The 17451-nt window shown below is 38.7% G+C and overlaps 1 protein-coding gene across 4 annotated transcripts in view; it reads left to right on the forward strand.

The window, feature by feature from the left end:
* The first annotated feature begins 850 nt into the window (after positions 1–850).
* The window catches only part of LOC108599780 (muscle M-line assembly protein unc-89), a 39213-nt gene continuing 22612 nt past the window's right edge, over positions 851–17451 (forward strand). The window contains exons 1-7 of one of the 4 annotated variants that reach the window (XM_017986838.2): positions 851–966; positions 2030–2464; positions 12628–12750; positions 12814–14121; positions 14179–14520; positions 16240–16416; positions 16467–17234. In XM_017986838.2, the coding sequence (XP_017842327.1) occupies positions 2183–2464; positions 12628–12750; positions 12814–14121; positions 14179–14520; positions 16240–16416; positions 16467–17234 (3000 nt within the window). In that variant the 5' untranslated portion in view covers positions 851–966; positions 2030–2182. The remainder of the gene's footprint in view (positions 967–2029; positions 2465–12627; positions 12751–12813; positions 14122–14178; positions 14521–16239; positions 16417–16466; positions 17235–17451) is intronic. The other 3 variants (XM_017986837.2, XM_017986835.2, XM_017986836.2) reach the window with 3 other exon arrangements.

Genomic DNA, 17451 nt, shown 5'->3' on the forward strand with positions numbered 1-17451 from the left:
AATTGACCCCAAATTGTTAGCGTAGCAAACTATAATTCAATAAATTGTAGTTTTGGCGCTGCAAAATAATAACACAAAACGTTGATTGGAAAGCACAAGAGGCGGCAACGGCAGCAGACCCCCCCCACCACCCTCTGCTCTCTCATGCTGTCTCGCTCTTTGTCTTTGGAGCCACACGCATTTTGGTTGCTCAAGTGGCGGAAAACTGCAGCAAAGTGTGTGGTGTGGTGCTGGCAAAAAGGGAGAGTATTGAATGCGGGCGGCCGCATGCCGCATGTTGCTTGTTGCTTGTTGCCTGTTGCATTCTATTAAGACAAGCTGCAGTCAAGTTTTGTGGTTGTTGTGCCTGTCTCTGTTATTAAAGTACAAGCAGCGCTGAAGAGCAGCACATTGTTGCTATTGCTATTGTTGTTGTTGTTGTTGTTGCTGGCGCAGGGCATTACAAATTGAAATCATGAATTAACGACACAGCGAATGCCAAGAGCACTTGTATATTTATGTCATAAAGCGCAGCAGACAGCACCAAACGTCGCTGCGCTCTATCAACTCAGCAGAGAGTGAGAGAGAGAGACAGAGAGAGAGCTGCCGGCTTGGGCAAAGCTTAGCTCAGAGTTGTGAGCGCGAGAGAGCAAAGTGTTGCCGGTTGGGAGCAGCAATAACATCAGCCGGCTTGCTTATGCTCTCTGGCAATTGGCGCTCTTCCCCACTCTCTCTCTCTCTCTCTCACTCACACACTCACGCACACTGCTGCAAAGTGCGCCAAGATCTTTTGCACAGTGGTGCGCGCAGTTTAGTCTTGTTCGGAGCTCGCGTCGTTTCGGTTGTTAAATTTTCTTCGAGCAGCGCGGCGCGGCGCGTTTTCATTTCAAAGCAGCCAATTATATAGATAAATTTTGCAAAAAAATAAATCAAATCAAAATATGTGCAAATTATGTTTGTGTCGAATGTAAAATTTGGCAATGAAATGTAAATGAGTTTTACGTCTTAAGTGTGTGCGTGTGTCTGGGCCCATCAAATTTGCATGCTAAATAAATTAAAAATTATATAGTCTATATATTTAAATGAATGAATTGTTGTTGCCGCAAACAAAGGCGTAGATATTTATTTTTGAGCGCATAAATTTTAGCTAAATTAACGGCTATGTATATTTTAATTAAAGTCACGCATATATAGTCTAGTTATGGCCTGCCCAGCTACTATGTATATAATGCTTATTTTTAGCTGCGCAGGCAAACGAAATCAAACAGACAAAAAACAACAAAAAACTTGGAAAAAAAGTACAATTAAAATAGTTTACATTACGCAGCAAATGGCCAAAATGTTTTGGCTATTAAATTAAAAGCGTACGAACAAAATTTGTACAATTACCTAATGCTGGGCTGGTTAGCTGTTGTGGCAACCAAGGCGTATGCGTAATATTTCAAAAATAAATGCAAAAGCTGCCATAAGCAAAACACACATTTTAGTTGCTCGCTGTATCAGTTGCAATTGATTGAGTAGACGAGCAAAAAAAAAAAAATATTTTGCTGCTAGACAGTGCAACAATTGGCGCATGTGGCAACAACAATTGCAGACTGACGCACATCCGTCTCAGAATTTGGGCTATACTAACATAGAACATAGAAAATAAAAGCTAGCAGCATTAGCATTACTCAATACGTGTAATTTGCGTTTAGTTTGATTACAAAAATAGCGCAGCGCAAAAAGAAATTAAACATTGTCAACAAGCGATAGACAAAAGAGAGCGCGCGACAGTTTCTCAGGCCAATAATGAAAATAAAATTAAATATATAGCTGTGTGAGTGTGTTCGTATGTGTGTGTGTGTGTAATAAACAGGCAACGCGCCAGGCATGAAGTCATAGTTTGTGCTCAAATGCGCTCTCATCTGTTTTTGTTTCGAACTGCGGCGATCTGTCAGACGATCGCGAGCGCTGATAGCGTAAACGTCCCAAAAACAAAACGAAACGAGTGCCAAATCGAACGCGAAAAATCTTATTCTAATGCTAATTTATAATAAATTATTTCTAGTTTTTAAATTCAATGCAATTAAATCGAAAATATAAAAAGCACAACGCTTACTACGCCCACGCCACAGAAAATTACAAAAGAAAAGCAAAACAAACCAAACCCAAACAACAACAACAACGATAAGAACGCATTTGAACAAAGCTCAGCAACAACATGGAACGTCGCCAGGCATTAGACTCATCGATGTCTTCGCTGTACTCGGCCAGCTCCTCGCATAATCGCCAGCTCCAGCCGCAACAGTCACAACAGTCGCAGCAGTCCCAGCAACTGGATGCCTTCAATTATGCAGCAACAATGTCATCATCATCGCCAACGCCAAGCCATGCCACAAGCACCGTCTCCGCCTCCGCCCCCACCTCCACGCTACGTGCCACCACCATTGGCACCGTTGTGGTGCGCTGCGGCCCCATCCAGCTGGTGATAGCCTTGCTGCAAGTGAGTTCACTTTTCTATGTTGCCACATGTTGTTGCTGCAGATAGAGCGCGCGCGATAAGTTGCCAGTTGCCAAGCTCTGTGGCAATTTTATACAGTTAGATTTGTTCGTTTGCTGGTGTCGCTCTTCAAGGGTCGACGCGTCATGTTTTTGCTGCAGTTTGATTTAGAGTCAGGCCTTAATACATTTGTTTGAGGCATTTCGACAAGCTTTCCAATTGCAAGCAGGAAATGTTTTGCGCCACAAGCAAAAAGCGCTCAAAATATGTTAAAGGGCTTGAAGCAATTACAGTGTTGATTTTTTATTTGTATCACAGATTTTTCTCTTTTCGAGATGTTTTATTTATAATGTATCTATGTAAAATATAATAGATAAACGATAAGACAGTCAGTTGGGAGGCCCCTAGATTTTTCCTTATTATATATTATTTATAATCTATCTGAAATATAATAGATAAATGACTTAAAGACTTAAAGAAATTTGCCCCATAGATGATGCAAATTAAATAAACAAATAAATAATAACATATTCCAGAGCTTCTAAAATGTAAAATTGCAAAAGCAAACATCTGTTGAGTCTAATAAGTTAATATATAATTAAGTATGAATATTAATATATTAGGGAAATGGTTTCATGTAGATTGTCATGTTTTATTAGACTCGTGAATTTTGATGAATTTTTTTCAGTTCTACAATTTTAAAATTTGAAAAATTAACCAAAAATTAAAGTTGTACTTAATATTTAAAATTGAATAATGCAACTTTATTTATATTATTAATACGGGCATAAGGTAATAAAGCATTTAAGTATTGAATGGTTTTTGACGAAAATCTCTACTTAAATTACATCAAGCATAAGCCGCTGTGCATCCTTAAAATCTTCTGTTTTAATCAAAAAAACTTTGACAAGATAATAAAATGCTGCGCTCACTTTCTTCAAAATTTATATAATTCTAAATGCTTTGCAATTTATAAAAAACCATACTCAGCTTAATTTCAATAACACGCTAAATCACAAGCTATTGCCATTAAACTTGTTTTGTTATTGTTTCTAAACAAAGCACAGTTCTATGTAAAATTCAATTCACACTACACAAGATTCCGAAGCCAAGCTCAGGCACAAACACAAGCAAATATCAAATATTTGAAAACAAAGCTATAGGCTAAAGAAACTGGTTGGCTTGGCTTATTTAAACCGGCTACAAATATAATTTCCGTGCCAATTAGCAGACTCCCTCAAATAAAATACAAACACAAAATAAAAATAATAATAACAACATCGAAAGCAAAAGTTGTTGATAGCAGTTGTTAAATGTGTTTTAACTCTCTCAGTCTAAAACAAAAGGTTCAAGGCTGTCTGACATCAGCCGTTGAGACTTGAGCGTGTGTGTGTGGAGTGCGCGTTCTAACGTGACACACAAAAAGAAATGTATCTGCCAGATACTTATTTTGGCAATTAGGCGCAGCTGCTACCTGCGTAGTCAGCAACAATAATAATAACAACAACAACAACATTATAAGTTTTCAGTTATAAAAATCAATGAGCTACTCGAGAGCGAACTTGAGCTTCAAAACTGCGGCCTGAACTTGAGAGAGCAGCAGAATGGGAAGCGCTACAAGTTTCATGCCGCACAGACACGAAACGAAACGAAACATTTTAAATAATTATAGACAGCCCAGTGTAAAGGCAAAAAGGTTTTTTTTTATTTTTTGATTTACTGTTCATTCAACTTGCGCGTCTCATTGAAAATTTGTTGGCTTTCGTTTTACTTTGTGCCACTTTTTATTCGCAGCTACAACACAAAATTTGTTGTTGGCCCCGATTTTTGAATGTGTATGCACTCCATGTGTTAAACATTCATTTTAATTTTAGGCAAATTTGTTGCTATTTTGTTTTAAAAGCAACTATGAGTCAGTTCAACAAATATGTTCGAACAACAGAAATAGAATTTCCTTTGGCTGCAACAGGTTATAATAAATAAAGTTACACACGTTCAATGTAAACTGTAAACAAATTGAATGAACAACAACAACAACAATGAAAAATTACTTATGCTTATGCTTGAGCAAATAAAGCAAACAAGCAAGCGTTTAAATATACAAAAACTCTTAAGTATATAGAGTATTGGAGCAGTGGCAAAGCTTAAGGCGTGGCATGTTTTTCTCTCTGCCTTTGTTATTGTTATGCTAAGTACGTGGGGGCAAGTGGGCGGGGCGGGCAACTGACAGCCAAGCGGAAACATTTTCCAAAACTTATGCATAGTTTTGTGTATAGCTTTCATGTCTTTGATTTTAGCTAACAATAAGTTCAAAAATTATCTATAGCAAGTTGCTTTTGTTAGTTAAATATTTGCGCATAACTTTAAGTCGAGTTTTTATACCGCACAAAAGTTTTGCGCGTTGTCTTCAAGTGTCTCTGATTTGTATTTTAATGCGGTGATTAGAACTTTAGTAAGTGCAAACTTTTTGTGGCAACAGCGAGTAGAGAAATGAAATGAAGTTATAAATAATTTATTGGCAGCTACCACTTGAAGCTTTCAAGCAAAAGGCTTGACACGATTTACATTTCATAGAGTTTGGCAACAGCAACAACAGCAATGTTGGCTAATAAAAATCCATTTATTAGACACACATTGTGCTTAAGCAATACAGCAGGCGAAATCTTTAGGTTTTCATCTGTTTTTATGTTTTGTTGGCTTATGCTCCAAATCAAAATATTTACAAGTGTTACAAATGTGGCCCTAATACTATTTTGGGCATGTAGCATGATGATTTTCTTGGTCAACAACAACAACAATAAACAACTGGAGGCAGCTTCGAAATTTACAGCTAGCAATTAAAACCAGAGACGGTCGGTGGGTTGGTGGGTCGGTCAGCTGCAGCTAAGAAGCAAACAGACCAAGCAAACTTCAAAGGCAAGCGGGCCAGCTGAACTAAACTGAAATAAATAAATATACAATAGCTACTGACTTGGTAGGTAGCATGCCACCATTTGCGGCATAATTGAGACTAATGCGCTGAAATTAATTTGGCATTAGTTGTTTCAGCAGCAGCAATTGGGGCGCAAAGGCGTCTTGCTTGGATCTGCTCTGATTTGCAATTGGTTACAAGTGGGTGGCTGGGAGGTGGTTGGAGCTGCTGCTGCTGCTGGAGTGAGTGCTGCACTAATTGAATTTATGGCATTTTCATTTGTAAAAGTCGCTGGCTTTTCACTCGTAAATTGCGCAGACATATGAGCAGGCACAACACTCCAACAGTCTAACAGTCCAACAGTCTGTGCTGTAAGTTATGTGCCATGGCTTTGGGCTGGCTGGCTGGCTGGCTGGCTGGCGTGGGTGAAACGGCTGCAGCTGCGCAAAAGGCGCATTCAAGCTACAGTTAAAAGCTAGCAGAGCCAGATAGAAAGAAAGCCGTATGCCAAGTTAGAGAAATGTTTACGACGCTCTAGCCAAGGCACATAAATTTACGCATGAAAAGCTGCCCAACTACCCCACCACACCTTCTCTCTCTCTCTCGCTCTCTTTCTCTCTCTTTCTCACTCGTTTAATTCGACTCTAACGAGGGCTGGGGGCATGCAGAAAATCACTGTGATTTATTGCCATTGTGATCCTAACATCAGTGAATTTGGTATTTCAATTATGCAGACGCATGCAAATGCTGTTCAAAAATCACAGCATGAAATTGTCCTCTTCGACTATAAATAGTGACGAGCGAGGAGAGGCAGAGGGGGGGATTAAGAGATACATAGATGTCGCCACATTTTATTTGTTTGTTTGGCGTGGAGCGTAGCTGGTTTTAACTTATTTGTACAAGTGCGCAAAATTTGCTTAATTAAACTGCGTTTTTTTTTTTAATATTTAAGAGTTAATAACACTAGACTACAAATTCAAAAATAAAATAATATTGTATTCAGTTGTCCAATTGATTTAGATACAAAGCTCAAAAGTAGCTTAAAAACAAAAGCCTTTATTTTTTCTATTCGACTTTGCATTAATTATTCTGATTTCACTGATCTCATTTCAAACTGTTAATACTTTAATCTGCTTAAAATAAACAGAATTAACAGAGTTTTTCTTGTGATTTATTTACGCTCAAAATAAAATCTTTTTTTAATGACAAAAAATTAATTTGAATATTTAAAAAGAAACCCTACTGTGTTGCAATAGAAATATGTTCAAATATAATTGATGTATAGTTTGTTTAATGAACCAAATGTGTTTAGGTAGAAAGAAAGAGGGAGAGCGAACGATATTTCCTGTGGAGCGAAAAGATTTCCAAAAAATAGTTCTGATTTCCGTTCTGTCGAAAAAATGTACGTTTGACTAAAGATACGATTGGCAGATGTGATGATTGCCATTCGCTATAAGTATGCTTAATAATTTATAATTTTTATATCTACAAGCTTACGTATACTTTATAATTAATATTGCTGATATTTTAAATTAAATATTCAGCTTTCAGATTTAAAAAAAAATAGTTTTTTTTTTAGCAATGTATTGATTTCCGTTCTATTGAAAAAAATTCATTTGAATTTCACTTTTACTTAAAGATACGATTGGCAGCTGTGATGATTACAATTCGCTTTAATTATTACGTATACTTAATAATTTATAAATTGTATATCTTTGTACGTATACTTAATAATTAATATTTCTGTTATTTTAAATCAAACATTCAACTCTTTTATATTTTTTGCAACATTATCTGAAATTTTTCTGCCTGACTCGCCGAAAAATAAATGTTTTTGCAGCCCTAACTGGTTGCAACGACACCAAGAGGTGGCGCTGCATGTTGTCAACATGCTTAGCATTAAAAACTAAAGAAAAACGAGCGAAAAAAAGTAATAAGTATTCTGTGCGCAGACGCCGCGCCGAAGTCCAAGTGCAGCAGTCAAAGCGGCTTGGCAGCTTTCGGGCTGGCGGCGACGTCGGCCTATCTCAGAGACTTAATGCAGGCGCTTCATTTCTACTTAGCGCAAACTGACAAAACAGTTTTGGCACGCACTGACGGATAATCGAAGCCGGTCAGACAGACAGACCAAGAGACAAGCGCGGCAAGCAGGCGGAGATGAAGCATAAATTCGCAAAAGATTTATAAGACGTGCTATCGAGGCAGCTGCTGTAATTACCAAGCGAAGCGAAAAGCGAAATATATTGCATGTTTACATGAAAAGCGATATGCGAGCGATAAAAAGCGCTCAATGAAAGTCTCTGGCAACTGCAACTTCAAGTTGAACTTGCACAATATGCATTTTTTTTAGGCTATCGGCGGTAGTCGATCGTGGTTAGCAATTTGTACAAACAATTATAGAAATTATCTTTCGCCTTGGCGTTGAATTAAATTGAAAAATTGTAAATTGCAACTGGCTGAGGGAAAAACTTGCTTTGATTTGTTGTTTATTTTGTTGTTGTTTATTTATAGCAATTTAAAGGTCTGACATCACACGCTCGCTAACCTTTTGTTGGCTCATTAAATGTTTCTAACAATTGTGCTCAAGTTTTTATGACAACATAGAACAAACAATTTGCATAGGCTCCGGCTCCACTCACAGCTTTGATGCTCCACATTAAGCTGAGTCGTGTGCGCTCTCTCTGTCTCTCTCTCTTTCTCTCCCTCAAGCTAATATGCCACATTTAATGTAGCGCAACGTAGCGCGCGTTAAAGCATTAACAACAACAATTACAAGCTAGACAATGAAGACAACAAAACGCGTCAATACATTTGCATATACCTATTTGTTCAATCTGTCAATTTTGTCTGCTCTCAATCACACACATGCATACTAATGCCTTTTTTACAGTCAATTTTTTACTATTTACTTAAACTTTTATGTTCGTTTGTAAGGTTAGTTGGGCCTGCATAGCGTTTGATTTACGCTCTTTTAATAAGACTCAATTTCATTGCCATTCACATTCATTTTGGCACACACACGAGTCTGAAGTGCAATAAACGCTGTGTGGGAAAATAAGCAAATATAAATATGATGTGATGTGAAGATCGGCGAGATAAGTTTCTCATACGCACGTATGACGTAAAATGAAACACAAAATTTGCATTAGTTAAATTTTAATTAAGCTAAATTCTTTTCTTTTCTTTGAGAATTAGCTGCCAAAAGCTTATCTTATCTTTATTAAATCAAAGTGTATATTATAGTCTATTAACTCTCTATAAAATGTAAAATATTAAAAGCTGGTTTTATCAATGAGTAAAATATAAAATATTCGCTTCGATTAAATCTTAAAAAATTATGTACAAAATCTTTATAGGATAATGAACAGCTTAACAAAAATATTTTTAGATAATTTTAGTAGTAGATAGGGCATCTCAATGGAAAGTATATTTCTATTATGCACTTAAAATGATCATAAAAATTTTGATTGGTTTAACATATGTAAATATTTTTAGAACACTTTTAACTTACGTATGTTTAAAGATTTTTGATTTATGCTGATTCATTTCATAAAAAAAATTTATAAAAAAACCTCATAAATTTCTTGCTGGAAAAATAATCAAAAAAAAAATATTTTAAATTGAATTTCGTATACAGAAAAAAAGTTTTAAGATTTCTCTGGTCACTTCTATTGTTGAATCTAATGAAATTCATTAAGTTTTTAATCTTAAGCTCAAGCTTTAATTGTCAGCTGTCGAAATATGTTGCTTAATCACTTTTTATGTCAATTTTGAATAATCGCAGTTATGTTAGCTATGCTCATATATGGGCATTACAACCTTGACATTTGAAAGCTTAACTCAGCACCTATCCAACAATTCACTTAGCTTGGAACCAGACCCCAGTATTTGAACAATCGAACACTTTGCGTGCTGTGGTGCGCAAATCTTTTTCAAATATTTTGCACACGCCTACGCTAAATTGCGATCACAATTTGCGATACTCAATCAAAGTAACAAAAGCAACTACAGAGGATTTAAAATGTGCTTTGGTATGTGGAGTGGAGTGGACGGGCTTTATAATGAAAGAGCGCTCTATAAAAATAATAAAAATAAAAGAATCAGAGGCAAAGAGTACCGCTCGCTTCTCGCTGCTCGCTGCTCGGTTCGGCGCAATGATTTCATACAAAGCGATAACAACGTCAAGGTAATTTTATATCGAAATCGTGTTCTGCGCACCGCCACACAAAGTATTAATTTAAAAGCCAAAAACGTGTTTCGGTCTAAGCGCCTGCGAATGAGACGCGGCAAAGGCAAATCCAATGTGTGTTGTGCCTGTGGGGCGACTTTGGGCATTATATCATCTGGCTTAAGTACCAGGCGGCAATCCTAACTGACATGATCGTCTTAAACTTCCGTCTATTTATTGCACAAACAAAAGCTCTATGGAAATATGATTCAAATTGTAGTTAGAAAAAAACCATTTTGCATTGCATAAAACGCACCCCAAAAGTAATTTATATGAATTTAGTTATGGTCTGGCTGTTTGATGGTGATGTCATGCCATATTTGGTATCAGATTTCAGTTAGTGCGTCGACTGTAACGCGATTTGTATTTTGGTTACACCATAAACTTACAGCACTCACTGTACGCGCATAAACATAAAAATAATAAAAATTTATGCATATTGAAAACTCACTCCATGCCATGACGACAACGACGACTACAAATTGCAATCGCTGCTCGCTTGGGGCGCCACTGTTCGTAGATTCAAGCTAATGGCACGGTTATTAGTTTCCATTGTAATTGATTGATTACTGTCATTAGGCCAGACGACTGATCTTGAAGTGCCTGTGACAAGCTGCATCAACTATAAATAGCTTTAAATGCAGCACAAGCGAGTGCGTCAACAAACAAATTAAGCCAAGCGAGTGGATGCTGGGAAAATAATTTAAATAAATCGTGATTTTCTTGACGTTTTTTGAATATTAAATTTCGTTTTATGTGTGTCTCAGTTGTATAAAACTTTGGATTAGTAGTTCACGTTAAAGTTTTCTATGCTCAGCAATTTCTGATAATGGGTTGACTCAAGAAAAAACGAATGAATAATATTTAAAAATATAAAAATAAAGTTTTAATGTAGCTTAAGTGCTAAAAATTCCACTGACTTACAGCTTTTGGCAAAACTCTTTTTAAGTTTAATTTTCATAAACAGTTGTTGACAATATCAAATTTAATTTTTTTTTGCCTATTGTATAAAACTTTGGATTAGTACTTCATGTTGCAAGTTGTAGTTAAAGTTTTCCATGATCAGCAATTTCTGATAAGGGGTCGACTCAAGATGTCATGATAATGTCATGAATAATATTTAAAAATATGAGAAAAAAGTTTTAATAGAGCTGCTGAAAAAGCAACTGAGTTACAGCTTTTAGTAAAACACTTTTTCTTAATTTTATAGGCAGTTGTCTATTGTATAAAACTTTGGATTGCAAGTTGCTGTTAAAGTTTTCTTTGGCCGGGCATTTTTGAAAGGGGTTGGATAAATATAGAAGTAAAGCCATGAAAAATATTTAAAAATCTACAAAATTAAATAGTTTAAATAGTTTAGCTTAACTCTTTGAAATTAAACACAGTTACACCTTTTGGCAAAACATTTTCTTTTTAATTACATAAACAGACAATAACAAATATCATTTTGTGTCTGTCTTTGGATTAGAACTTCATGCTGCAAGTTGTTAAAGTTTTCTATGCTTGATAATTTCTTAAATGGGTTGGCTCAAAAAGAAAATGAAGCCATGTATAATATTAAAAAATATTGAGATGTGCCAACTTAAATAAAGTTGCAATGAAGCTTAAGTATTCTTTCTTTAAATTTGATGGTCACTTGTTAACACCTCTCAACTTTGAGTAGGAGTAAAAGCATCAAATACAAAAGAGAGTTGCTTGAAGTCTTAAAACTATGAAAGTGACTCTTCTTAATTACATATTTATATTAAGCACTGTCACTTAAACTCCCACTTAATAGCTAAAAAATATATAAATAAAATGAACTTAAGCTAAACTTAATTTCTGTTTATTTTTAAATAATGACACGACGACTAGCAATAGCTAAACATTTAACACTGCGTACCATAAAATTGTACACAGCTGCTAAGGCCTAAAGACGCTTATAGAAATTTTACGACTATTTAATGAATAGCTGGGACGCCCACGAGTTCAGTTTGCTGTTCGGTTGGGTATTGGGAAAAATTGTCAGCTTATAGCTTTCACTGTGTGGTGCTCTCAACTCTTCGGGTTATGTCTGGTGTGTTGTGGAGTGTGGCATGCGGCATGTGGCACTTTTTCTGTATGTTGAACTGAAACCACATGCGCATAACTCAGACCATATTGGTAGGGTGGCTATACATAACAGCAAGAAGAAGAAGAACAAGAGAGGAACAACAACAAACACATGCGCATCTCAACAGGAAAAACTAACGGATGCCATTACCATAAAAAGCCAATGTTGACCTTCATTGCAATCACACACACACACACACATAGACACACAGTTGGGAGTCTCGTTGTTGTTGCTGCTGCTGCTGCAGTTCGATGTTCGTGTTGCAAGTTCGATAGCTTGTGGTACTACCAAAATTAGAAGCTGCCGCTGCGGCTGCTGTTGCGGCTGCTGCTCTGCTGCTCTGCTGCATTGTCGCTAACTGCGTCTAAGCAGGTTTACCACAATCTATGCTTTAAGCCTTGTCAACGACAAGTTTCATGAATGAGAACGCAGCACATTTTGTTTAACAGCCACGACCATGAACGTGACTCGTACAAAATGCAAAAACATGCGACACACTAAAAAACAAAACAAAATAAAAAAACCCAAAATACACTTGAATATGTAAATTGATTGGCTCTAGTCAAAGTGCTAAAAGGTTCAGTGTAATCAATCGAAACAAGCAGTGCAAAGTTTTAGAAAACTTTGTACACATTATTTAATTAAAAGTTCTAATTAAGAAAAATTTAATAATAATAATTTAATTAATTTAATTTTATAAATAATTATGAATTATTCAAATATTGATTAGACCTTTTTTTATTATTTGATTATTTAAAAAAATTATCAAAGGGGGTGCCCTAACTTTTATCAAAACTATTGCTTGTTTTGCTTAAAGATAATTGTTAATAAGACTCTTAGTTGTATTCATAGCTTGTAAAGGACTTTGGCTTATTGTTCTAGGGTTAATATTTGCTGTGTTTAGAGCGTGCTTTAATTTTATTTATGCTTTGCAGAGTCCCGAAAAGATTTACATCAAGGTTGTGGAACTGGAGCCAAAGATAACAGCGCTGGGTGAAAATCTAGACGAATCGCTGCATATGCAAAGAGATCACGATGAAACGCTGCGTAATCTACAGGTGAGCAAGCAACTCTAAATACAAAATGAAAGCTATTTAAATATATAACTTATGCTTGATTAGAATCTGCCTGGACCTATGGAGGAGTTTGTGCAAAAGGCGGACAAGCTGCTGGCCAGCAAGCGCATCAGCTCGGAGCTGGTCAATGCCATGGCCGATACACTGAACATTATATGGCAGGACATATTGAATCTGCTGCAGGATCGCCAGCATATTTTACAGCTATGCACGCAATTTCATGACAAAATGACGCAGTGCTTCAGGCGCATGGATCAGCTGGAGCTGGCGTGCAATGAGTCACAGCTGCCAACGGACGTGCCGGGTGTGCAGGAGTTCCTCAACAAATTTAAACAGCTGCGCATCGATATGCTGACGGGTGTGATGGCGGCGCTTAAGGATGGCAACGAGCTGCTGGCACAGCTGCAGGAGCTGGAGAAGCTGGAAACACTGGACACGCGACCGGAGCATATCAAACGCGATGCAACACGCGCAGTGCACCAGGTGCAGCAATGGCTGGAAGCGCTGCACGACAGACGCAATGATCTGGAGCTGGCCTGGCAGACGCGCAAGACGCAGCTGGAGCAGTGTCTGGCGCTCAAGCTGCTGGGACGTGAGCTCATTGAGCTGGAGGCAGCGCTGCAGCAGGCGCGGCAGCAGCTCCAAAGCATGTACAGCTTGGGCGAGTGTGAACACTCCGCGGCACAGATGCTGGCCAAGTATCGCGACTGGAAGCAGCAGGCGCTGCTGCTGCGCGATCGCGCGCTGAAGATTACGCGCGCCAAGGAGAAGGTGCAAGCGTCGGGACACTTTGCCGGCGAGGAGGCTTGCGCACGCGCCTATGCCGTGCTGAGCGGCTGCACGGAGCATTTGGATTTGGTGGATCAGCGAGAGCATTGGCTGCAGCAGTCGCGCGACTTCTTCGCCAAGGCGGAGCACACACTGAGCGTGCTGGAGAAGCTCGAACTGGAGCTGGCCAGCGTTAAGCTGCCGCCCAATTCGCCTGAGAGCTACGCCATGTTCGCCAAAGTGGCGCGCGATGTGCGCAACTTTACGGAGGAGCCACTGCGTCTGGGCTATGGCATACTCGACGAGGTGGGACGCACGCAGCCCGAAACGCAGGGCATCAAACGCGTGCTGGACGAGCTGGAGAATCGCAAGGCTTATGTCGAGGGCATCTGCGCCAACAGTAACGAGGATCAGCAGCGCGTGCAACGCGCGCTCAACGAATTTCTCTCGCAGCACAATGAGCTGCTCGCCTGGCTGCGCGCCTCTGGGCAGCTGCAGCTGCAACAAAGCGTCAACATGGGTCGCAATCTGCCACAAGCCAAGCAGTTTCTGCTGCAGCATCACGAGCTTATGCAGGATTTGGAAGTAAGTTCGCCAAAGCTCAACAAATTGAACCATCTAAACTTGCTGCTTTGCTTTTAGATCAAAGGCGAGCTCATCAATTTGCTGCTGGAGTCCATCAAACAGCACTTGGAGTCGCTTAGCCCGCAGCAGCGCTACGATGTCGACTCCAAGGCTGAAGCTCTACACAAGCATTGGATTGAGCTGAAAGATTTGGTGCTGAAGCGCGTCGATTATGTCTCGCTGCTCATTGAGTTCTTCGAACAGGCCAACGAGCTCTCTAGTCAATTCGAGCATCTGCAGCGTCAACTGCAGCAGACGCCCGATGAGCACAAGCTGCAGTTCCTCCAAGCCACCTGGTCCAACATTGCCGGCAGCTTTGGCCAGCTCAAGACCACCGGACAGCGATTCATCAACTTGAAAGTCCGTATACCAAATTACTATTTATCTTTTATGTTTAGTGGGAATTCTCGTATTGCGCTTTGCATGTGTCTGGCTTTGATTTTTAATTGTTATTGCGCTGCTCTTTTTTTTTTCACTAACTACGAGGCCATTGTCAGCTGCTGACAGCTTGCATATTTGCACGCTGTCCATCATTTGAGTTTTTTGTGCTCTGGACGGGCATAAATTTCAGCTTGCAACATGTTGCAACGTTGGCTATTTTCGTTAGCTGCAAAAACTGAGACAATATGCGCTCTGCCTCGACGCGCTTTGTTTATATTTTTAGCCCCCAAAGGGGTGCTCAAGCATAGAGTTCTATTAAAAGCAAGAGAGGCATATGAAATAGAGTTGTAGATTTATGAATCTTTTAAAGTGAATATAATTTATAGACTCAGAGTGTCAATTACTCTGGAATTAGAATGAATAGGCAGCTACAACAATTTAAATGCGAAAATATTAAATTGTAGCTTCAAATTTAGGCTGCCTACTATTTGTATGCCTAAGTCGCTTTATTACTTAAATCAGCAATTGAAGTCTAAACTAATTGTTTAGTATTTATTCAGCAAATAGCACATTAAATTATTTTAAGCTGATTTGATAGCAGAAATCAGAGCTTAATGTCTGAGGTAGTTTAATCAGATATGAAATCAATCAATCCAATTTTCTCGCAATAAATTACAAATAAATTAAGTTAATTTTAATCGAAAGTATCTTTTTACGGATTAAATAAGTAGAAATTTTAATCGAAAAGTAGTTTCAGAGAGAAAGAGTAGCGTTTCTTTTGAAAATGAGTTTAAAATAATTTTTAACAATTTTTTGAGGCATTGTAAATGAAAGAAAGATAAAAATTAATTATAGTTAATGCATAAAATATGTAAATATTAATGGATATGCATAAATTCATTAAAGCTTCAAGTAATTGTTAGTCTTAACTCTTTCTAGGTTCAGAAATAATTGTTAGGAATTTTATTTTCTTATTATCTTACCCTACAATTTCCCTAACTAAACTAGTTACCATCTTAGCTTTTTTAAAGCCATTGAACCACCTTTAACTAGCATAGCTCAGCCTAAGCCTATAATTGAGTGTTTCCTTTATAGCCAAAGCGCTTTAACTGAACATTAGCATTATAAAACTATAACGATCAGCATAAATCAACGCACAAATTGCATTAGCAGCTACTACAGAAGTTTACTTGAGGAAAAAAGCAGCAGCAAAGCAGCTGCTGATTGCAGTTGAGCTCAATCAACTTTGCTGCTGCTGCTGTTGCTGCTGTTGCCACTTGGCGGCAGCACATAAATTCTAAACAATATGATTTGGTTAGCCATAAACATGTATCAGCAAAGACAACGCCATTTGCTGCTGCTGCTGCTGCTGCTTATAGACGGGGGCAAAGGCATGTTGAAAATTAGAAAATTCGCTTGACTCTTGAGTCTTGCGTCGAGTTGTATCCATAAATAAAAATCAGGCAAGCAGTCTATAGATAGTTTGGGTCTCTGGACTCGCTGCCAAGCAGCAGTACACGACAGTCGTTGGCCAAAGGCAGATGCGTGCCACGTGCCGCGCACCAAAAAGGCAAAGCGCAACACTTAAAAAAAAACAACCACAAACAGCAAATATAAAAAAAATACTAAAAAGTATTTGTATTTTTTTCACTTTTTTTGTTTGTTTGCTATTTTTAAATTTGACAAAACACTGCGTAGTTCGTGGATCCATATCTCGAGGCGAAAAACTCAGTGCAGGCCGTGGAGGAGACGCTGCAAGAATTCAGTAAGCGCCAGTTCGACGTGACGAGCAGTTTGGAAAATTGGACAACAAGCGTAGCGGAAAAGCGTGAAGTCGAGTATTTGCTGGAGAAAGTCATGAGCGACAATGAGGAGGTAAGAAATATATAGAAATGATAGACAACTCTATAATAATTTTATTATAGACTGTTGCCAAGAGCACGCAGGTGGATACGCAGCTTTATCCAGTGTTTAGCTCCGCCAGCTTGGACGCCAAGCAGCTGCTGAGCAGCACGCAGGATAAGCTGAGCTTTGTGACGCAGGATATCGAGCGTGCGCAGGATGAAATACAGCAGCGCATACAAACAACGCTGAGCATACAGACAAAGGATCAGCAATCGTTGCAGAAAATCGAACAGGTGATTAACAATCTGCGCATGCTCAAGGCCAAGCTCGATGGCATCAAATACGATTATCGCATCTTGCTCGAGAGCATGTTGCAATTCCTCGAGCATATTGTGCAGCTGCGTCATGAGATCGATGCGTATTTTGCCAAGCAGCAGCAGCAGCAGTCGCAATCCCAAGCGTCTAGCTTGGGCTCTTGCATTGCCGAGCATGAGAAATTCCGCGATCAGTGCATGGATAAATTTAGATCGTTAATCACACAATCCGAACTGCTGATCGATCGTGTGCGCGTATTGGAGCCGGCGGGCGCACGCGAAATCGACACTGATCGCATATTGAAGTTGTTGGAGCATTTGCGCATTCATTTCGAAACGAATAGCAGCGCTAGAATGTCGACGCTGGAGCGACTAGAGAAGATCGAACTGTTCCGCAACGATCTCGAGGATATCGATCGTAGTCTGGATAGTGTTAGCAAGCAGCTGCACGATATTAATGGACAGAGTGTGGATAGTTTGGCAGCTGCGAAAACAACATCGCTGGCATTTGAATATTTTGAACGTACCATAGAGGTGAGTGAACTCGACTACACTGGCAAAAAATTAGCTTCACAATTTTTTGCTCGCTTTAAAATCAATTTTGAATATTTAATTTAGTGTTCAATGCCACAAATATTGAAATCAACGCAACATCAGCGACGTTGGGGCCAAACAGCGCATACTACTGAGGTATCGATTAGTCTCTCTCTAGTTAGTCTCCAACCCAACACAAAGTGCTTGTTGCATGTGG

This window comes from Drosophila busckii, chromosome 3L, assembly GCF_011750605.1.
Source record: "Drosophila busckii strain San Diego stock center, stock number 13000-0081.31 chromosome 3L, ASM1175060v1, whole genome shotgun sequence".
NCBI lineage: Eukaryota > Metazoa > Arthropoda > Insecta > Diptera > Drosophilidae > Drosophila > Drosophila busckii.